The sequence below is a fragment of the Neofelis nebulosa genome, chromosome 3, assembly GCF_028018385.1.
Source record: "Neofelis nebulosa isolate mNeoNeb1 chromosome 3, mNeoNeb1.pri, whole genome shotgun sequence".
NCBI classification, from domain to species: domain Eukaryota; kingdom Metazoa; phylum Chordata; class Mammalia; order Carnivora; family Felidae; genus Neofelis; species Neofelis nebulosa.
The window spans coordinates 195289094-195312338 of record NC_080784.1 but is presented as its reverse complement, the minus strand read 5'-3'; the positions used below and the strand labels follow the sequence as shown (position 1 = coordinate 195312338).

At 44.8% G+C, this 23245-nt stretch overlaps 1 protein-coding gene across 10 annotated transcripts in view; it reads right to left on the bottom strand.

The window, feature by feature from the left end:
- Positions 1-15212: 15212 nt before the first annotated feature.
- PROM1 (prominin 1) overlaps positions 15213-23245 on the bottom strand; it is a 136755-nt gene continuing 128722 nt past the window's right edge. For 8 of the 10 annotated variants that reach the window (XM_058723032.1, XM_058723030.1, XM_058723036.1 and 5 more), the window contains 5 exons: positions 22756-22836; positions 22355-22423; positions 19149-19241; positions 16575-16690; positions 15213-15652 (listed from right to left, as the gene is read on the bottom strand). In XM_058723032.1, coding sequence (XP_058579015.1) covers positions 15598-15652; positions 16575-16690; positions 19149-19241; positions 22355-22423; positions 22756-22836 — 414 coding nt within the window. In that variant the 3' untranslated portion in view covers positions 15213-15597. The other 2 variants (XM_058723040.1, XM_058723037.1) reach the window with 2 other exon arrangements.

The following is a 23245-nucleotide window of genomic DNA, read 5'->3' as shown; positions in this document are numbered from 1 at the left end:
TCTCTGGCTTGACACCTTAGAAAAAACTTAGCATATATTCCTTGGATAAAATTAGACTCTGTTTTTCAAGAACCTTCTGCTTTCAGTAATAGGAACTAATTATTTTTAACATATTAAAACAAAGAAAGTTGAGAATTTGGTGGAAGTTTCTTAAATCAGGGATGCATGCATTGGGAGACCACCCAGACAGAGTTTGGGCCAGAAACTCTGTGGTCACACCACATCTCAGTTGTCTCTGCATCCATGCTTTGATTTTTCTCTTCTGCTTTTCTCCATGTGGTCGGAAACATGGGTGTCAGCAGCACTGAGCTGAGCTGCAGTGTGGAAATCTCAGGCTGAGACTTTGATAAATTGGGCTTGAGTCATGCTCCAATGCCATTGGACCCCTCCACCCTGGCAAAGAGCAGGATTCTGGAGTGAAAGGCCCAGTCACCTAAAACATGTGGTTGGATTTGCAGGATGAACAATTGTTCTCAAAGATGTGGAGAGCTGTTCCCCAGCAGGGAGGGACTCTGTAGGTTTCATGTCTGCACTGGAAGAAAGTTATGGATAAGGTAGGGAAGCAAGTGGGCAGGAGGGCATTCTAGATTCACCTGAGGCTACATCCAGACCAATGGCTCCCAATCTTTCTAAGCGTAAGAACCATCTATGACACCCACAGCCTGGGCAGACCTCCCCACAGTGCCCACACTTTACTAAAAGTGCTGGAACAACAATTCGGTGAGGGTGACAGTAGCTCTCACAAGAGCTATTACTGCACACAGTTTGTGTTGTGAGCTCACTCAGTCCCTGCTTAGCAGAGAGGTGCTAGTCTTACCCACATGCACAGAGGAGAAGATGAAAGATCACAGACAGCTAGTGTCTGGTGAAGCCAGGGTTCCAAATCAGGTCATGGGGACTCTAACAAATTCTTTGCCCTTACTCTAGGCTACTGTCAAAAGGTGCCACAAAGGAAATGGGAATTTGGTAATCTGTTTGCATTGGATTAACCACAATGCTACCTGTTGTCATTTGAGCATGAGTTTACATCTGTTTACAAGATTATCAGTAAGATCTTCTTGTACCCTGTCATACCTCCCTTCAAGCCCCACATCCTCTCCGCTCCTCCCACCTGACAGCCCTTCCCCTGGGGCCTTGGGTCCAGTGGTTAGAAAACTCTGAGACCACACAGGCTGCCACCTTCACATGGGAAAGTCTTGGGAACTGCACTCTGGACAGGGAGGAGGTGAAGGGACCAGTAGTTTGTCCCAGCCCATCCAGGTTTGTCTTCAGAACCGAACACAGTTTTCAAATAGGAGAACTGAGCTCTGAGAGTGACAGTGTCATCTGAGTGTGCCAGCAGGAAGGGACAGAAAATAGGGCTTCAGCCCCAGGTTTGGGGGAAGAAGTGGGGGGGGGGGGTAGGCTGGGTTTAGTAACATGATGCCCTCTTCAGTGAGTATCAAAAGACCTAAAAGCAGAAAAGCATCAGTCACCTTTTCTTAATTTCTCTTTAAAACAATCATCTGGGGGTACCTGGGTGGCCCCGTTGGTTAAGCATCCAACCTTGGCTTAGGTCATGATCTCACGGTTTGTGAGTTTAAGCCCTGTGTTGAGATATGTGTCTTCTCTCTCTCTGCCCCTCCCCCACTCATGCTCTGTCTCTCTATCTCAAAAATAAATAAACATTTAAAAAAATTAAAAAAATAAATAAGCATCTGAATGAATTCAAAGACTTATTTTGTCTGAGATTTAAACTTGTTCTAACCACCTTCTGTAACAGATTATTTATGGTTCAAGTCAGGCCTATTTAGGCTGATGGCCTTCTTGGTGTGATTGGGGGACCCAATTTCACTGTTTTCACGAGCATTGGTGACTCTATATCATAGCTATGTGGTGCTCATATACTGGAAAAACAGATTGGGATATAAAGAGCTTTTCCTCTCCCTTGAATATTTCCATATCTTTTCTCTTGATTGATGATCATACTACACTCCCACATGGCACCATGTCATTTCTAAAGCCTTCACTGCACCTTGCTATGTGAGACCTTATCACAACACCATCAGGAATGGCTGTTATTTCAAACAGAATTAACAAGGAGCTAACTGACCTAAACGACTTCCCTAAAGTCCCAAACTCATTTCTCTCAGTTGCACTAGATCTCCTGCTCCAGGTGCAGCCTTCTTTCTGCTCTGATATAATAAGATGAAAAGTGATACCATAACTCCAGACCAAGCCTGATGGCACCTGGGTGCAGAATTCTGGAAGAATCCAGGAGGAGAAGTCCTGGTAAGACTCTGGCTTTCAGCCTGGCCTGGAGTGGCTCCAGGGGAAGAGGGGAAGGAGAGGGAGAGAAGCAGAAAGGGAACAGGGATACCTGGAGGTGTGGTAGGGTGGTATTGGACATGGAGAGGTATTGGGTGTGGAGATGGACCACACAAACATGGTCATTATCTTTAATAGGTCTGAAGTTTTTCCCAGCTCTAACTTCTAGAGCATGGCACGCATGACTTCAGGAGACCATTAAACAATATAATATATATATTATATTATATGCATATATAATAATATATATATTATTAAAGGACCAGTCAGAAAACCTCCCAGCTGCCTCCCAGATGGCGTCCGACTTGAGCTCTTACAGGCAGAAAGAAGTCCTTCCGAGGGTTCCTCTGTGCTGATTATAAACTGCAGTTTTCCAGGAGCTCACAGACCTGGATGTATTTGCAAGTGGACACAAAACACGGATTTTTCATTCTTGCATTTTTCTTAGCTATTTTATTCAAGGCAGTTAGACCCCGACCATAATATATGCATCCCTCAAGGCATGTCCTAAATCCTTCCAACAAATGGTGGGATGATTGTTAAAAGCTAAGCAACTGGTCTGTGCTTAAACTGTCTCATGAACATATAAACTTTGATGCACCAAATGTGAAAGGAAGAGTATATATTAGAGATGAGGAGGTCAACACCATCAGCTTAAATCCATCAACTGAATAATCTGACAAATATTTGGTGATAGTCCTTTAAGATACCTAGTCAGATTATGAGCCACTCACAGGGTGCTAGAATATGTGACCCAGCAGAGTGCGGTAGCTGGGTACCGACAGTTGCTGTAACAATAACATCCCAACCTTCAGGGCTTCGCACATTGAAAACTCATTTCTTCCTCATGTGAATCCAAATGGGGGTTTCCACAGTGGATTATCATCAATGAAATTCAGTTGATGCCTCTAGAAGCCCAACCTTGTCAGACTTTGTGACTGCAGCTAAACAGATTACGCATTTTGGCAGATTCTGTCTAGAATATGGCTAATGCCTTTTGCTCGATCTCTTTGGCCCAAAGTGTCAAAACTCATTTGTGTGCAAGCTCACCTGGACCAGCAAACATGTTTCCTGTCCTGCCACAGGGACCCCGGATGCTCACACTCGGTGCCACCAAGGCAGGGCCAGTAATGGGACAGGTCTTCCTCCCTCAGGGGTGACTGCACTGATGACCTCAAGCTGATGGGCTACCAGGAAGAGCAGGTGGAAGCCACTTAGGAGAAGAGTCCTGAGGGACCAGCCTCTAATCAGTCTTAGGAGGACTTGTGGACTGAGGCTTGAAGATCTGGTCCTGATACAGGAAAGGAAAAGTTACTCCCCTACAGCCCCCACAAGCCAAGTGGGAAGCCTGGACTTAGTTCGACTGTTTGGGGAGAGGAGTCAATATGTGCTTCATCCTGGTATTTTGTTGAGGTTGAGCCCTGTGTACAAATGGACCAGAAAATCTGCCAAGTTTTCCTGGGACCTGAGTAGCAGGTATGTTAAAGGCAGCACCACAGGTCACCTACTCTGGGGCCTGTAAACCCCAAGGACCATGCTGGAATCCAGGATTCTGACTCTAGGAAGTGTGTTGAGTGGCACCTCTGGCAGTGGAGGCACTTCTGCCCAGAGTCACTTCTTGGGGTCTGACTTCCTGCCCATATGGCTCCCTGCTGTGCTGTACCTGACACACTGCTGCTGGCCTACTATTGGGCACTTGTGGAGAGCGAGTGGCTTTAGGGAGGACTGCCAGTTATCATTGTGTCCAGGTGTCCCCATCCTGCACTGGCCCCCTCAGATTCTGGGAAGGTAAACAGATTTCTCATAAAAAATGGAAATGGAACATTCCAGAACAGCAAGTCAGGTCCTAAAGACAGATGCTCTTCACACAAGAAGGTAGTGTCTCATCTCTAGGAACCCCTTGTATCTCCCTTGATGACTCACACGGAAGCCTTTTGCTACCTGGAGAAGGTTCCTAGGAAAGTCTTGAGGATTCCTGGGCCTGGGTCACTGAAGGCTCATCCCAACCCTAAGGTGATGTGTCTACTGGGTGACAGCAGCCCTACAGTGCCAGTGACAACTCTCCCACTGTGGTAGGAGCCCATCAGTGGATGGGCTAAATTCAAAGCCACTTCCCTTTCTGTGGACAGTACTCTTAAGTACCAGGCATGACTTTATTATCTGTTCTTGGACCTAACAACCTAGTTCGTGGTTAAGAATGGCACGTATATTAGAAACACCCGTCTCTGGAATTGTGCGTTCTGGAAAGCCGTTGCTTGATGAAACTCTTCTTGTACCCGATGTGGACGCCCATGGGAAGGCACAAACTGAGATGAGCCTGACTGTAACAATGTGGCTGTTCTAGCCTGTAAGTACCTAAGGACAGTATTGGTACCTCAATCCATGTTGGACCGCGTGCAGTAATCCTGCCACTAACTGGATGCGCCCAAAGGACGATCCTCCATCTGTACGCCAAGCAGAGGGAAATGGCCTACCTATCAGGACGACAGTACCTGTTTGCAGCTGATCTGACTTCCTAAGAGTAAACAAGAACCCTTAGAGCTCCAAGGGCCATGACCTTTCCAGGCAAATAGATCGCATGTGCCCTCTGCTGCCATCTTGTGGCAACTTGTGGATTCTTGTGGCCTGTGACACAATAACTGAAATTGCTATTCTGAGGGGGTGGAAGATTCTGGCCACACTATAGTAGCACTTGAGACCAGGGTCTGTTATATTTTGGATATCTGAGATATTTACAGTCATATACTGCCAGAGGGGCCTTGACAGTGGGCTAACGGACATGACATTCAGTGGACATTATATATTCCTTTTCATTCTCAGCTGGTGGCATTATCAAGAAGTAGAATGGATTTTATTTATTTATTTATTTAGTAGTAACTTTTAATTAATTAATTTTATTTTATATGTAATTTATTGTCAAATTGGTTTCCATATAACACCCAGTGCTCATCCCAACAGGTGCCCTCTTCAATGCCCATCACCCTCATTCCCCTCTCCCCCACCCCCCATCAACCCTAAGTTTGTTCAGTATTTAAGAGTCTCTTATGGTTTGCCTCCTTCCCTCTCTGTAACTTTTTTCCCCCTTCCCCTCCCCCCTTGTCTTCTGTTATGTTTCTCAGGATCCACATATGAGTGAAAACATATGCTATCTTTCTCTGCCTGACTTATTTCACTTAGCATAACACTCTCCAGTTCCATCCAAATTGCTACAAATAGCCAGATTTCGTTCTTTCTCATTGCCAAGTAGTATTCCATTGTATATATAAACCACATCTTCTTTATACAAGAAGTAGAATGGACTTTAAAAGACTTGATTGGAAAATATTGTTGGGTAGATCATGTTATCAGCATTGTAGACCCCCCTTAGAGAAGACAGTGTGAACATATGCAGCTGGTCCTTGGAGGGAGTGTGACAATGGCTGCCCCCTTCCACGACTGCACCTCTGTGATTAGAAGCAGCGGTCAGTGCTCAGAATACAGCTCTCTGATGTCTGAGGGACAGGGTCCTTATGGCCCCTCCTGGCACTCAAAGTCTGTGTACCAGCCACTCCAGGAACACATACACAGGTACCTGTCATCAGACTTGGATGAGGGGTGGGTTGGAATTGCAGAGCTAAGAAATGAAGTTTACTGAAGTTAACCACAATTTACCATCCAAGACTCCCTTGGAATTTGCCATGCCTTCAATAGATTTGGAGTTCCAAAATAGTTCATCAGAAAGATTCTGCCAGTGTAATTCCTGTTTAAGTAGGGAGGTGGGTCCTGATGCTTCTTAATCTGCCATCTTCCTTTTCCTTTCCTTTTTGAACTGAGTGAAGACTCCTGTTCATGACGTCTCACAATGGGTTGACCAGCCTTTGCTTGAACCACAGGGACAAGATCACTAGCTCTGAAAGAAACTTGATCTATTTACTGGAAGGCTGCCATGGGCAGGTCACATTGGCTCCCTTTTACTGAGCCCTACTCAGTGCTGGGCTGGATGCTGATCATACAGCCGATAAAGTGGGTGCAATCCCCTCCCCATTTTACAGAGGGGGCATGTGGCTAAGGAAGCTTGTACTCCTTCTCAAGGGAGAGCCACGTGGGAACCCAGGCTTCTGAGTCTGATACCAGCCCGTTCTGCCTCTAAAGGATCATGGGAATCAAAGGAACCTAAAGACATGGTCTTTGTGCACAGTGTTTGAAATCTTGTTGAGGGGGAGAGAAATGACATAAATGCTCATGGAGAAGAGGACAGAGAAGGAGTGGGAGTGTCTGATCAGACACAGGGGGTGGTAGCAGTAGCTCAGGAAAGGCACACGGGGGTACAGGAGCCCCTACCCAGGAAGGAATGGAGATGGGCATTTCAGACGGAACTGGGCTTTGGGGCCGTGGTTAGCCTTGTAACCCTTCCCCCACTCCATGACCACTCTGGACTGGCTCCACCTCTCCCATTTCCCCAGCAGGAGCGTAGCTGCTGATGCTCTGCCAACAATCTGCAGCTTGCAGTGCCACTGAGCTGTACATCTTGGGCAATAGCTATTTTCTAAATGGATCAAGACTGTTTCCTTTAGGATGACTTGAAATATTGCTTGGCCAGCGTTACTGTGCTTCAGACTCATCTGGAAAAGCTTACTAGAACTCACATTCTGGGGCGTTACCCTCAAAGACTGGGATTCAGTGTATCTGGGGAGGAGTCTGAGAATTAGCATTCCCACAGCTCCTCAGGCCATCCAGATGCTTCTGGTGTTCAGGCCATACTTTGGGTAGCACTGATTTATATTGCATTTTGTCATTAGAAAATACCAGACAGCTACAATGTGGTTCTAGTTTGAAATACTAGGAATGCTTAGGAAATGGTTTGTGCCCAGACCCACCCTAGCCTGTGATGTGCACGGACTGAGAGCCAGGGGTTTACATTCTGGGGGACCTGGCTCCTCTTCTGGTCCAGACACATGAGCTGTGTGATGTTAGACAACTCATGTCTCTAAGCTTCAGATCACTTCATTTATAATTGGGATTAAAAGTTCTGACCTCATAGGGATATAACAAGGATAGTATGAGGGAACAAGTGAAAGGCACAGAGCCTTTATAACAAACAGATTTGAGGGGCGCCTGGGTGGCTTAGTCAGTTGAGTGTCCAACTCGATTTTGGCTCAGGTCATGATCCAGGATCATGGGATTGAGCCCCATGTCAGGCTCCGTGGTGAGCATGGAGCCTACTAAGATTCTCTCTCTCTCTCCCTCTGCCTTTCTCCCTGATTCGTGCTCTCTCTAAAATAAAAAAGGAAAGATTTGATAAGTGTGTAATAATAGGTGTTTGATTTATACTATTTTATTTATTTATTCATTTTTTTAAATATGAAATTTATTGTCAAATTGGTTTCCATACAACACCCAGTGCTCATCCCGACAGGTGCCCTCCTCAGTACCCCTCACCCACCCTCCCCTCCCTCCCACCCCCCCATCAGCCCTCAGTTTGTTCTCGGTTTTTAAGAGTCTCTTATGTTTTGGCTCCCTCCCTCTCTAACCTCTTTTTTATTTTTTTTTTTCCTTCCCCTCCCCTATGGTCTTCTGTTAAGTTTCTCAGGATCCACATAAGAGTGAAAACATATGGTGTCTGTCTTTCTCTGTATGACTTATTTCACTTAGCATAACACTCTCCACTTCCATCCACGTTGCTACAAAAGGCCATATTTCATTCTTTCTCATTGCCATGTAGTATTCCTTTGTGTATATAAACCACAATTCCTTTATCCATTCATCAGCTGATGGACATTTAGGCTCTTTCCATAATTTGGCTATTGTTGAAAGTGCTGCTATGAACATTGGGGTACAAGTGCCCCTATGCATCAGCACTCCTGTATCCTTTGGGTAAATTCCTAGCAGTGCTATTGCTTGGTCATAGATCTATTTTTAATTTTTTTGAGGCACCTCCACACTGTTTTCCAGAGCGGCTGCACCAGTTTGCATTCCCAACAGTGCAAGAGGGTTCCCGTTTCTCCACATCCTCTCCAGCATCTATAGTCTCCTGATTTGTTCATTTTAGCCACTCTGACCGGCTTGAGGTGGTATCCCAGTGCGGTTTTGATTTGTATTTCCCTGATGAGGAGTGACATTGAGCATCTTTTCACGTGCCTGTTGGCCGTCTGGATGTCTTCTTTAGAGAAGTGTCTATTCATGTTTCCTGCCCATTTCTTCACGAGTTATTTGTTTTTCGGGTGTGGAGTTTGGTGAGTTCTTTATAGATTTTGGATACTAGCCCTTTGATATGTCATTTGCAAATATCTTTTCCCATTCCATTGGTTGCCTTTTAGTTTTGTTGATTGTTTCCTTTGCAGTGCAGAAGATTTTTATCTTCATGAGGTCCCAATAGTTCACTTTTGCTTTTAATTCCCTTGCCTTTGTGATGTGTCAACTCAGAAATTGCTGCGGCTGAGGTCAGAGAGGTTTTTTTCCTGCTTTCTCCTCTAGGGTTTGGATGGTTTCCTGCCTCACATTCAGGTCCTTTATCCATTTTGAGTTTATTTTTGTGAATGGTGTAAGAAAGTGGTCTAGTTTCATCCTTCTGCATGTTGCTGTCCAGTTCTCCCAGTACCTTCTGCATGTTGCTGACCAGTTGTTAGACTGTCTTTTTCCATTGGATATTCTTGCCTGATTTGTCAAAGATTAGTTGGCCATGCTTTTGTGGGTCCAATTCTGGAGTCTCTATTCTATTCCATTGGTCTATGTGTCTGTTTTTGTGCCAATACCATTCTGTCTTGATGATTACAGCTTTGTAGTAGAGGCTAATGTCTGGGATTGTGATGCCTCCCACTTTGGTCTTCTTCAAAATTACTTTGGCTGTTTGAGGTCTTTTGTGGTTCCATACAGATTTTAGGATTGCTTGTTCTAGCTTTGAGAAAATGCTGGTGCAATTGTGATTGGGATTGCATTGAATGTGTAGATAGCTTTGGGTAGTATTGACATTTTAACAATATTTATTCTTCCAATCCATGAGCACGGAATGTTTTTCCATTTCTTTATATCTTCTTCAATTTCCTTCATAAGCTTTCTATAGTTTTCAGAATACAGATCTTTTACATCTTTGGTTAGGTTTATTCCTAGGTATTTTATGCTTCTTGGTGCAGTTGTGAATGGGATCAGTTTCTTTGTGTTTCTGTCACTTCATTATTAGTGTATAAGAATGCAACTGATTTCTGTACATTGATTTTGTATCCTGTGACATTGCTGAATTCATGTATCAGTTCTAGCAGACTTTTGGTGAAGTCCATCGGGTTTTCCATGTATAATATCATGTCATCTGCAAAAAGTGAAAGCTTTACTTCATCTTTGCCAGTTCTGATGCCTTTGATTTCCTTTTGTTGTCTGATTGCTGATGCTAGCACTTCCAACACTATGTTAAACAACAGCGGTGAGAGTGGGCATCCCTGTCATGTTCCTGATCTCAGGGAGAGAGCTCTCAGTTTTCCCCCATTGAGGATGATATTAGCTGTGGGCTTTTCATAAATAGCTTTTATGATGTTTAAGTATGTTCCTTCTATCCCGACTTTCTCAAGGGTTTTTATTAAGAAAGGATGCTGAATTTTGTCAAATGCTTTTTCTGCATCGATTGACAGGATCATATGGTTCTTATCTTTTCTTTTATTAATGTGATGTATCACATTGATTGATTTGCAAATGTTGAACCAGCCCTGAAGCTCAGGAATGAATCCCACTTGATCATGGTGAATAATTCTCTTTATATGCTGTTGAATTCGATTTGCTAGTATCTTATTGAGAATTTTTGCATCCACATTCATCAGGGATATTGGCCTGTAGTTCTCTTTTTTTGCTAGGTCTCTGTCTGGTTTAGGAATCAAAGTAACGCCAGCTTCACAGAATGAGTCTGGAAGTTTTCCTTCTCTTTCTATTTTTGGGAACAGCTTGAGAAGGATAGGTATTATCTCTGCTTTAAATGTCTGGTAGAATTCCCCTGGGAAGCCATCTGGTCCTGGACTCTTATTTGTTGGGAGATTTTTGATAACTGATTCAATTTCTTCACTGGTTATGCATCTGTTCAAGTTTTCTATTTCTTCCTGTTTGAGTTTTGGAAGTGTGTGGGTGCTTAGGAATTTGTCCATTTCTTCCAGGTTGTCCAGTTTGTTGGCATATAATTTTTCATAGTATTCCCTGAAAATTGCTTGTATCTCTGAGGGATTGGTTGTAATAATTCCATTTTCATTCATGATTTTATCTACTTGGGTCATCTCCCTTTTCTTTTTGAGAAGCCTGGCTAGAGGTTTATCAATTTTGTTTATTTTTTCAAAAAACCAACTCTTGGTTTCATTGATCTGCTCTATAGTTTTTTTTTTTTTTTTTTTAGATTCTATATTGTTTATTTCTGCTCTGCTCTTTATTATTTCTCTTCTTCTGCTGGATTTAGGCTGTCTTTGCTGTTCTGCTTCTATTTCCTTTAGGTGTGCTGTTAGATTTCGTATTTCGGATTTTTCTTGTTTATTGAGATAGGCCTAGATTGCAATGTATCTTCTTTTCAGGACTGCCTTCGCTGCATCCCAGAGTTTGGATTGTTGTATTTTCATTTTCATTTGTTTCCATATATTTTTTAATTTCTTCTCTAATTGCCTGGTTGACCCATTCATTCTTTAGTAGGGTGTTCTTTTTTTTTTTTTTTTTTTTTAACGTTTATTTATTTTTGAGACAGAGAGAGACAGAGCATGAACGGGGGAGGAGCAGAGAGAGAGGGAGACACAGAATCAGAAGCAGGCTCCAGGCTCTGGGCCATCAGCCCAGAGCCCGACGCAGGGCTCGAACTCACGGACCGTGAGATCGTGACCTGAGCTGAAGTTGGACGCTTAACCGACTGAGCCACCCAGGCGCCCCAGTAGGGTGTTCTTTAACTTCCATGCTTTTGGAGGTTTTCCAGACTTTTTCCTGTGGTTGATTTCAAGCTTCATAGCATTGTGGTCTGAAAGTGTGCATGGTATGATCTCAATTCTTGTATACTTATGAAGGGCTGTTTTGTGACCCAGTATGTGATCTATCTTGGAGAATGTTCCATGTGCACTCGAGAAGAAAGTATATTCTGTTGCTTTGGGATGCAGAGTTCTAAGTATATCTGTCAAGTCCATCTGATCCAATATATCATTCAGGGCCCTTGTTTCTTTATTGATTCTGTGTCTAGATGATCTATCCATTGATGTAAGTGGAGTATTAAAGTCCCCTGCAATTACCACATTCTTATCAATAACGTTGCTTATGTTTGTGATTAATTGTTTTATATATTTGGGGGCTCCCGTATTTGGTGCATAGACATTTATAATTGTTAGCTCTTCCTGATGGATAGATCCTGTAATTATTATATAATGCCCTTCTTCATCTCTTGTTACAGCCTTTAATTTAAAGTGTAGTTTGTTTCGTATAAGTGTGGTTACTCCACCTTTCTTTTGACTTCCAGTAGCATGATAGATAGTTCTCCATCCCCTCACTTTCAATCTGAAGGTGTCCTCAGGTCTAAAATGAGTCTCTTGTAGACAGCAAATAGATGGGTCTTGTTTTTTTTTATCCATTCTGATACCCTATGTCTTTTGGTTGGAGCATTTAGTCCATTTACATTCAGTGTTATTATGGAAAGATAGGAGTTTAGAGTCATTGTGATGTCTGTAGTTTCATGCTTGTACTGATGTCTCTGGTACTTTGTGGTCCTTGCAACATTTCACTCACAAAATCCCCCTTAGGATCTCTTGTAGTGCTGGTTTAGTGGTGATGAATTCCTTCAGTTTTTGTTTGGGAAGACCTTTATCTCTCCTTCTATTCTGAATGACAGACTTGCTGGATAAAGGATTCTCAGCTGCATATTTTTTCTGTTCATCACATTGAAGATTTCCTGCCATTCCTTTCTGGCCTGCCAAGTTTCAGTATATAGGTCTGCCACTAGACTTATCGGTCTCCCTTTATATGTTAGAGCATGTTTATCCCTAGCTGCTTTCAGAATTTTCTCTTTATCCTTGTATTTTGCCAGTTTCACCATGATATGTCATGCAGAAGATCGATTCAAGTTACGTCTGAAGGGAGTTCTCTGTGTCTCTTGGATTTCAATGCCTATTTCCTTCCCCAGATCCGGGAAGTTCTCAGCTATGATTTCTTCAAGTACACCTTCAGCCCCTTTCTCTCTTCCTCTTCCTATTTTATGGATATTGTTCCGTTTCATTGCATCACTTAGTTCTCTAATTCTCTCTTCATACTCCTGGATTTTTTTATTTCTCTTTTTCTCAGCTTCCTCTTTTTCCATAATTTTATCTTCTAATGCACCTATTCTCTCCTCTGCCTCTTCAATCCGAGCTGTGGTCACCTCCATTTTGTTTTGCACCTCATTTATAGCATTTTTAGCTCCTCATGACTATTTCTTAGTCCCTTGATCTCTGTAGCAATAGATTCTGTGCTGTCCTCTATACTTTTTTCAAGCCCAGCGATTAGTTTTATGACTATTATTCTAAATTCTTGTTCTGTTATATTGCTTAAATCGTTTTTGATCAATTTGTTAGCTGTCGCTACTTCCTGGAGTTTCTTTTGAGGAGAGTTCTGTTTCGTCATTTTGGGTAGTCTCTGGGGTAGAACTGCAGGGCACTTCCCCTGTGCTGTCTGGAGTAAATTGTGTTGGTGGGCGGGGCCATAGTCAGACCTGATGTCTGTCCCCAGCCCACCGCTGGGGCCACAGTCAAACTGGTACGTACCTTATCTTCCCCTCTCCCAGGGGCGGGACTCGCTGTGGAGTGGTGTGGCCCCTGTCTGGGCTGCTTGCACACTGCCAGGCTTGTGGTGCTGCTTCGATGGGATCTGGCCAATGGCGTATTAGCCAGGGTGGATCTGCAAGGTGCACAGGGGTGGGAGGGGCCCTGCAGCACCAGGAGGGAGGCTGATCCATCAAAAGCTTGGACCCACAGAAGCACAGTGTTGGGTGTTTGCGCGGTGCAAGCAAGTTCGGTGATGGGAACTGGTTCCCTTTGGGATTTCGACATTTTTTTATTTATTTTTGGGACAGAGAGAGACAGAGCATGAGCGGGGGAGGGGCAGAGAGAGAGGGAGACACAGAATCGGAAACAGGCTCCAGGCTCCGAGCCATCAGCCCAGAGCCTGACGCGGGGCTCGAACTCACGGACCGCGAGATCGTGACCTGGCTGAAGTCGGACGCTTAACCGACTGTGCCACCCAGGCGCCCCTTTTTAAATTTTTTTTTTTCAACATTTTTTATTTATTTTTGGGACAGAGAGACCCTTTGGGATTTCGGCTGGGGGATGGGAGAGGGAGATGGCGCTGGCCAGCTCTGTCTTCCAGGGCTCAACAACCTTCCCTTCCGGTGTCCTCTCGCTCTCCTGCTCTCCGAGCAGAGCTGTTGACTTATAACATTCCAGATGTTAAGTCCCGCTGGCTGTCAGAACTCATGGGGTCCGGCCCCATGACTCCCAAGCCAGGTTCAGGGATTCCACCTTGCCGGCGGGCTGCCCCTCCACCGCCCCGGCTCCCTCCCGCCAGTCCGTGGAGCACGCATCGCCTCTCCACCCTTCCTACCCTCTTCCGTGGGCCTCTTGTCTATGCTTCGCTCCAGAGAGTCCATTCTGCTAGTCTTCTGGCGGTCTTCTGGGTTATTTAGGCAGGTGTGGGTGGAATGTAAGTGATCCGCAGGACACAGTGAGCCCAGTGTCCTCCCACGCCGCCATCTTCTTTCTCCAATTCATACAATCTTAGAAACTCAATGGCAGCAAACCTCCCTTGATCCCCACCACCACCCAGGCTTCTGTGTCTCTCACACACCTCCAGTGTGTTGTCTTGGTTCCAACACTGACACTGAGCTTCTGGGAGGTTGGGCCAATCTGCTAGCTCACCTCTCTTCCATCAGCGTCTTGAACTTGCTTGGGACATAGCAGATGATAAGTAGTTACCTATTAATCGGATGAAATGCACATAGAACTGTATTTGTAGCTCTGAAACCAGGCTGCACGAGAACTGCATGGGGTGTAGCCCAGAAAGTGGTCTGTTAATCCAGGGAAGTGTTTCTCAGCCTTGGCCATCTATTAGAATCATCTGAGGAAATTTAAGCATCCACACGTTCAGGCCACTATATCCGAATCTCTAAGGGTGGGTCCTCAGCATCAGCCACGTGAATCCATTGTGTGGCAGGGGCCAGGCATCATGGTGTTAGATGAAGAGACACTTTATGCTCACAAGCAGTGGAGTATTAACATGTTCTTAAATAAAGAGATGAACATAAAATTAAGAGGAAGATGAGTCACTATTTTGTGTGTGTCTAACAAAATTTATAATTTTTCTATCTTTTGTGATTTTGGTAATTTAACTTAGTTTCTGTGTGTAGAGGTTGTATAGTGTTGCTCTCCTTTGAGTTTCCTTCCCTATCTTTTTGGCTATTTGCTATCACTGCTGGATGACTGTGCTGGTCTGAATGGTGTTCCCTCCCAAATTCATATCACCTAGAACCTGCGAATGTTTGCCAATAGGTTATTTGCAGATGTGATGAAATTAAGATGAGATCACTCTTGATTAGGATGGGCCCTGATCCAATGACTCCTTAGAAGCAGAGGAAATCGGGACACAGGCACCCAAGGAAGACTCCATGGGAAGACAGAAACAGAGACTGGAGTGAGTGTCCAAGGAATGCCGTGGATCATCTCAATCATCAGAATCTAGGAAAAAGGCATGGAACAGACTCTTGTGCAATCCCCCTTGGAGGAACCAGCTGTGCTGATGAATGCATTTCAGACTTCCGGCCTCCAGAACTCTGTGGGAGAAGGTACTTCTGCTGCTTTAAGCCACCCACCTTGAGTAACTTGTTACAGCAGCCTCGAGCAAATGACACAGTGACATAATCGATGTCTATAATATAGGTATGTGTTTCAATAAGAAGATTAGAGTCAGATTTCTGAAATCACTTTTATTGTTCACACACACAACTGCTATTTGCTGGATTTTGTCTAGCTACAAGTCTAGGTTCCCAAGCAATGAAATGTGACACAATTCATGCCTTGTTCTGAAAACTAAACTGGAAATGAATGAATGTAATACATATTGGAACTTTCATAGAAGGCTCAGATGATTAAAGCAAAACTTCTGGAGAGAAAACAAAACAAAAACCAAAACAGCTGTGAATGCACACTTTTTACTCTTTGGCGCATCAGTCAGTGTTGCATACAAAAATCACTAAACTCTGTAAACTCTGGAAGGGAAGGTTTCTTTTCCAGTATTCAGAGACGCTGTAGATCAAGAACTCGTGCCGTTGGATCTGTTTAAAAACTTTGTTCATACAGTCTGAGTGGAATGATGTCTATGAAAACCAATATTACCATTTTCCATACTGTAACAAAAATAAATACACCAAAAACACCATGTTATCTCTAAGATGAAGTATTCACATTGTGAGCTACAAAGGCGATGCAAGGGGTCATGAAAAGCACGGGAGCATTTGTTAAATCTACAAAGAGAGTAAAAAAGCTATATTCACATTCTGCTCCCTTTAAAAACCAAGCACTGAAACAGCCATTTTATATATTAATAAACCTAACCTATAAAAATATCATTAACTTAACAAGTATTCCTTCAGTGCCTTGTGTGTGCCGGCCCTGTTGTAGGGGCATCAGCACGGATTTTTATCTGGGCATATCTAACGTTGTCATGTAATTTTAAGATGCTATTAATTCTGTTTTAAAAGTCCATCACATAATAATAAAGACCTCCCCAGTCCCATCTTAGGAATATGGTTTTAAAAAAAAGAAAAGGCTTACTTTTTGACGGATACAGTTTCAGCACTATAAAATACTAAAAAGGGAGATACAATTATTGTTTTTAATTACGATCACAGCTCGACAGCTGGATCCCCCACATTTTTTTTTACCCTAATACAGACACTACCCAAGTACATTCAGGAGAGACACACATCACGAAGGAGGTGAGTGGAGTAAAACACAAAGCATAAAGGTATATACTACAGAGTCAAAGTGAAAACTAGTAAACACAGCTATAAAGTAAAGTGCCAAATCCCCAAGACAGAGGAACTGCAAACAAGAAATAAGAAGGCTGGTTAAGGACACTGAGAAGATGAAGCAAGAGGGAGAACAGTTAAAACAAGCATAAGAAAGGTACAAAGAAGACACCTGACCAGAGTGACCCCCTACTTTAAAAAAAGACCAAGTTTAATCTCATCAGAGCTCGTTCTGAAGTCAGTGCCTCTTAGAAAATGACCCCCCTCCCCCAGCCTCTGTAGAAACGTGTCTACTTACTCCTCATACACATCCTCTGAATCCATTCGACGATAGTACTTGGCCAGCTTTACAGCAAAAATGAGAGCCGGAAGTAGAAATATGGTGGCTTTTCCTATGCCGAACCAAAATAAATTCTAGGGAAAAAAAGAAAATCAGGAGGATCAGATGCCTCAAGACGGGAAAATGGAAAGCAGCGGTTGCTTTTTTTCTTTTTTCTGCCATTGTTTAATGAGGTTTAATTTTGTTCACTGAAACCATTTGTAAATGCAACGGGAGTCATCTACTGTGTGAAAGGCTACACGTTGATCCAATTCATTAAATCTCTCTGAAAACCTTGACTCGATCCTATTATATTTATTTTACAAATGAGGACCAGTGGGAGCAAGTGGGGAAGCAAGGGTTTGCATCTAAGACCCCACCAGATGGCGTCCCTTTGCTGCCTACGATAGGAGCATGGCGGGCCAGCAGGCCTGAGCTTAATCCCTTTTCTGAGTTGTTTGACGCGGCTAATTCACCTTTCTGGCTTTGCTCTGCATCAGAACCGCGGGACCGAAGCATCTTTATCCCATAACACTATTGTGTGGAGAAGGCAGGATCGGCGCTCGGCACCTGCTAGGCTCTCAACAAACATTCCATATTTAACTTAACCAAGCTTAAGGGCAGATCATAGGCTGCATTCAACCCTATTTTGTTTAAAAAGCATGTGAAGGTATTTTCAAAAGATAGTTGCCAACATTCCTAAGTCAGGCTTCACACAGAAATCTGGAGTCACGTCTTTCTTGAAGAGCCTTCAAGTTCAGTCTCATAAACTGAGCCCCCATCCCCGCAAGGCAACACCAGCGGCCGCTGAGTGGTAGTTCTTCCATCAAGAAGGTCCGCGTTTGGTTGGGGCCTGGCCACACCACTAGCTTTTGCAGGGGTGACGCCCAACGCTGTTTAGCCTTATCCACCAATCAGAAGAGACGCAGCTGGAGACCCCGACGACACCATACACCAGCCAGTGTCTTACGCTTGGCCTGTAGAGGTTCGGGTCTATGGCCGCTGCCTTAGGGTGATGTTGTAGGTAACACCAGGACAGCCTCCCCAGCCTACTGGGAGGGAAAAGGCAGCTTGGATGTGACAGCGGCCCTCCTCCGCTGCCCTCCAACCCTCACAGCTCAGCCACTGACGTTCTGCCTTCCTCCGGACAGAGCGCACTGTCGGATGGCAGTGGCACCTCTTGACCCAGAATTTCCAGTAAATTTGTTCTCCTTTCCCCACGTGTTCTTTTATTGGTAGATTTCTGTGCATTCAAACCTCACTTTGAGAGGCTTTAGAGCTTTATGACAACCAATCCTTTTACTGGAAGCTGCCATAATTCTTTCGGGAACAATCAAGGTATAAAAGAAACATGTTGGGCAGCCTGGGGTCCACTTTCCTGGCAAAATCAATGCCCAGAGCTCTTTCTTACTATTTAAACCACCTCGCTACAAAGCTCCAGCCTCTAGGCCTCCCTTCCACTGGTCCTCAATTACTGGGGGAAAAGCATCGATAGTTGGGTGATTTGACTGGCTGGGGGCAGGTGGTGAAGACCGAAGGCAAGGAGATCAATTCAGAATCCACCAGGTTAGGGGCACCTGTGTGGGCTCAGTTGGTTCCACGTCCGACTTCAGCTCAGGTCACAATCTCGTGGTTCATGAGTTCGAGCCCTGCGTCGGACTCTGTGCTGACAGCTCAGAGCCTGGATCCTGCTTCAGATTCTGTGTCTCCCTCTCTCTCTGCCCCTCCCCACCTCATGCTCTGTCCGTCTGTCAGTCTCTCTGTCTCTCAAAAACAAATAAACATTAAAAAAAAAAAAGAATCAACCAGGTTAGCCCAGGACACACCTACAAAGCCATCAGCAGGGGTCCAAGAAGCAGCACAAAGGGATTAGGGTCTGGGGAGGAGGGAAGTGGCCAGGAAGCCAAACCTTGGGGACTGCATGGCTAGAAGAGGACAGGAGCATCTCCATTCAGGTGTCAAAGTCCGTCCAGCAGATAGATGGGCATGTGGATGTGGGACAGGGAGATGACAGACGGAGCAGTACAGATGCACTTGGACAGACAGCTGTTTGATCATCCTTCATTCATTCAACTGCCTGTGCCAGGCAATATGCCAGAGGACAGGGACACAGCAACGCACAGGCCCTCTGCTCAGGGGGTTGACAGTGTTGCAGGGGACAGGTCTTTTTGTTGTTGTTTTTTTTTTTTGTTTATTTATTTTGAGAGTGGGGGGAGAGGCAGAAAGAGAGGGAGAGAGAGAATCTCAAGCAGGCTCCATGCTGTAAGCACAGAGCCCGACACGGGGCTCGATCCCACGAACCGTGAGATCATGACCTAAGCCAAAATCAAGAGTTGGGTGCTTAATCGACTGAGCCACCCAGCCGCCCCTGAAGTATCCTAACACATTCATCTCAATTTTAGATTTCAGGTCTTGGATTCTACACCTGTTAACAGACCCAAGCACAGAACTATTTTATATCATAGGGTGTACTACAATCTGCAAACAAAAAATGAAGATTGATGAGTTTACTGTATTTCCTGATTTTGAAAGATGAAATTTCACCATTCTTACCATGGGGTCGATAATGTAGCTGCACAGAAAGACGTCAACAGCAGAGTCTAAAGCGGTGGCCACGGGTTTGCAGGCTGCAATTTTGTCAGTAATCTAGGGGGTAAGAAACACGAGTGAACTTTGAGGCACACGCACAAAAATCCACAAGAATCAGACGTGCCATTTATCTTTGACCTATTTTCACCAGAAGGATCTCTACACCCTCGTTGACATGGAGCAGAATGCTGATTTCTATGGATGAGTTTGACAATGTTTAAAAGCAGGTACTTGAAAGCAAGATGCTGATTCTCTCTGCCTCTCGGTCTCTGGTTTCTACACTTGTTTTATGGAACCATAACACCCACCCTTACCAGGCTCCTGAGAGAATGAAGTACAAGTGTCAGGTCCAGGGTCTCGGGCTGAATTTCTTACCCGATCCCTTTGAGATCTGACAAAGGATGTGGAAGAAAATGGAAAGCTAACAAATCAATAATTATATATTTTGGACCAGGGCTTGGCAAACTCTTCCTAGAAAGGGCCAGAGAGTAAATATTTTCTACCTCACAGGACAGACCAAGAAATTTCTGTCACAAGTGCTGGACTCTGAAAAAAAAATGGTGAAAGCAGCCACAGATGATGTATAAACCAAAGGGGGTGGCTGTGTGCCAATAAAACCGTGTTTACAAAAACCAGTGCTACCTGCAGACCCCATTTTAGAAGACAGAAACTAAAATAAATAAGGAAATAAATAAATAAAATAAAATAAAAATAAGAAGAAAATAGGGGCGCCTGGGTGGGTTAGTCGGTTGAGTGTCCGACTCTTGATTTCAGCTCAGGTCCTGATCTCAGGGTTGTGGGTCAAGCCCCACTTTGGGCTCCGTGCTGAGCATGGAGCCTGCTTGGAATTCACTCTCTCTTTCCTTCTGCCCCTCTCCCCCCACTCACACACACTCTCTAAAATTAAAAAAAATACATTTTATTTAGAAGGCAGAAAACTATGTACTCATTAATGAGTTTAAAATAAACACGTTTACTAAATCTCAAACAGATGCTCCAATCCCATTGACTTACGATAGCTATAGTCATGCGTTTTAAAAAACTTTTGGGGTGCCTGGGTGGCTCAGTCAGTTAAGCGTCTGACTCTTGATTTCAGCTCAGGTCGTGATCGCATGGTTTCGTGGGTTCGAGCCCCGCATTGGGCTCTGGGCTGACAGTACGAAGTCTGCTTGAGATTCTCTCCCCCTCTGTCTCTGCCCCTTCCCCACTCTTGCAGTCTCTGTCTCTCTCAAAACAAATAAATAAACTTAAAAGAAAATCTTTAAAAAAAAAAAAAGAACTTTTGAGTACATACAATGAGCTCGATGTTAGCTCATTTCCTTTATTGGTTGGTAAACCTTCCCTTTTTCTTCCACCACCTATACTTTCCAAGGCAATCCATGTCAACAACATCATTTTCACCAAGCTCAACCAACCTACCTCTTTCTTCATAGGCTTTTTCACTGCCGGGTTTTTACAAAAACTGGGGTTGGAGTCATACTCTGTATGCTTTCTGCATCTTGCTTTTCTCCTTTATTTATAACCCTGTGAAAATCTCTCCTAGCCCCACAGCATAGCTCTGATCCATTTGGTACCAACAGTCACCCAATATTTCCATGGCATGGCTCTCGTATGACTTAACCATTCCTGTCCAGATTCCCTTTGGTTCCCGGTATTTGTTTCATATTCTGGGTATGGATGTGACTAAAATGTGGTTCCTTGATCTGGTGGAGAATATGCACAGGGTTCAGTGGCCGTGGCGGCAATGACGATAATGTATCTCTTCCGCCGCTATTCACCCACGTGTGCACACGCCTCATGCCAGCACTGAGAGGACCCTGCGGTCTTCCCATCTGGTTGGTGGGAGGCGTCAACACAGACATCAGGAAGCTGGGCCTTGAAGGAGAACCAGATACACGAGGCCCAGATGGTGGGGACTAGAGGTAGGGACTGGGGAGGGGGGTATGACACAGAGGAAATCACATGGAGAAGTGTGAACGTCTCAGAGAATCAAGCAGTGGGGTGTGGCTGGAATCCGGGGTGGGGCAACAAAGAGGTAGGAGATGGTTGGTAGTCTGGGCTCACTCGGTCAAGGGCCAGGAATACACGTGAGAAGCTCATGACCGCTTGGAGGTAGTCGAAGACGTCCTGAGTCCCCAGACTTCTCAAAGCCCGTCTTGGCTAACAGCAAGTAGCCCAAGTGACTCAGCCCAAGTTGATCAAGTAACTCAGCGGCAAGCATCTCCCCCCGACCAAACCCTGCCCCAGTGGAATAATCCTCAGATTGGGGAGCTGGCTCAGAGCCCAAGATGACAAAAGGCATTTTCCAAGACACTATACTTCTCCACAAGCTGGCTGCTGGGAGCAACGTGCTGCCTTGAAACCACCGGAAACTTCACTCTGCTCCTCGACTTTCCTCTTCTAATGTATTCAGGGAGACCCCACTGTTGTGGACCGAATTGTGTTCCCCCAAATTCGTGTGTTAAAGCCCTACCTCCTGGTATCTCAGAATGTGACTGTATCTGGAGGTAGGGTCTTTGAAGAGGCAATTCAGTTAAAATGAGGTCATTAGGCTTGAGTCCTAATCCAATGTGACTGGCATCTTTATAAACGAAGTGGAAATTTGGGCACAGACATGCACAGAGGGCAGACCTCGTGAAGACACATGGGGAAGGTGGTTGTCTACGACCCAAGCAGAGAGGACTCTAAAGCAGAGAGACTCTAAAGGCTCTGAAGAAACCAACACTGCTGACACCTTGATGTCAGACTTCCAGCCTCCAGAATTGTGAGAAAACAAATTTTCTGGAGCTCAAGACACCCCTAGTCGACTGATCCACCAACAGCATGGCAGGCTGAGCGCTGCCCCAGCCACCATTGCAAAAGAAGCTCACAGTTCACTGGGGAGACACAGTCAAGTGTGGCCAGAACTCCTACAATGGTGAGCAAGGGAGCTGAGGGATGATGTGAGGGGCACTTTCTCCCGCTCGGTGTCAGGCCCGAGAAGGGGTCCAGCGTGGACAACACGTGCTGTGTCTTACGCCACCTCCCATCATGGTCCCTGTTCGAGGCCCTTGACTTATCTCTCCTACCCAATTACTAGGATTTTAATTTTATCTCCTCCTGATTGTATCCTACAACATGGCCATCCTAACACATGGCCCTCTTGTGTTCATAAAAGAGAAATTACTTACTGAGATTTTGACCCACTGCAGATAGCGTTCAAAGTATCCTACTATCATGTTCCCATACTTCTGACTTTCCTGGAAAGAAATCGAAGGGTAGGAAAACCGTTAAAAGGATGCTATGAGGTCACGTAGTTATGGGCACACGCCCACTTACTGGCATACATATATATTTTTTTTAATATGAAATTTCTTGTCAAATTGGTTTCCATACAACACCCAGTGCTCCTCCCAACAGGTGCCCTCCTCAATACCCTCACCCACCCTCCGCTCCCTCCCTCTCCCCATCAACCCTCCGTTTATTCTCAGTTTTTAAGAGTCTTTTATGGTTTGGCTCCCTCCCTCTCTAGCTTTTTTTTTTTCCTTCCCCTCCCCCATGGCCATACATATTTTTTAAAAAGAAAACTTACTTCAACAATAACCGAGGAAATACGGGTTGTGAGGAAGTCCTGAGCGGAATCCAAAGAGGAAAGGGTATTGTTCACTTTCATCTGGAAAACACAGCAATCGACAAGTGTCACGTGACGAAGGGATTTCACTAGTTTGCCTGTCGGTGCCCGTGCGGTCAGCTCAGCCCCATCCCACGACGACCTGCTAGTCAAGAAGACGACTGAGCCGGCCCAGCCCTCTGAGGGCAGGGGGACAAGAGATGTCATACTGAACACTCACTTTGTGCTGGACACTGGGCTGGGCCCTTGATCCAAATCGCCTCCCTGAGTACAGGAGGTCCCCCTTATCCACGGTTTCCGTTACTCAGGGTCCAGAAGCAAAGATCCTCTTTCTGACAGATGGTTAGAAATGCTGATAACAGCCTAACGCTCCCTCACATGCCTACCTCATCCCCCCCGGTCAGGCATTTTTACCACGTCACATCCTCGCAAGAAGGGTGAGTCAGAGATT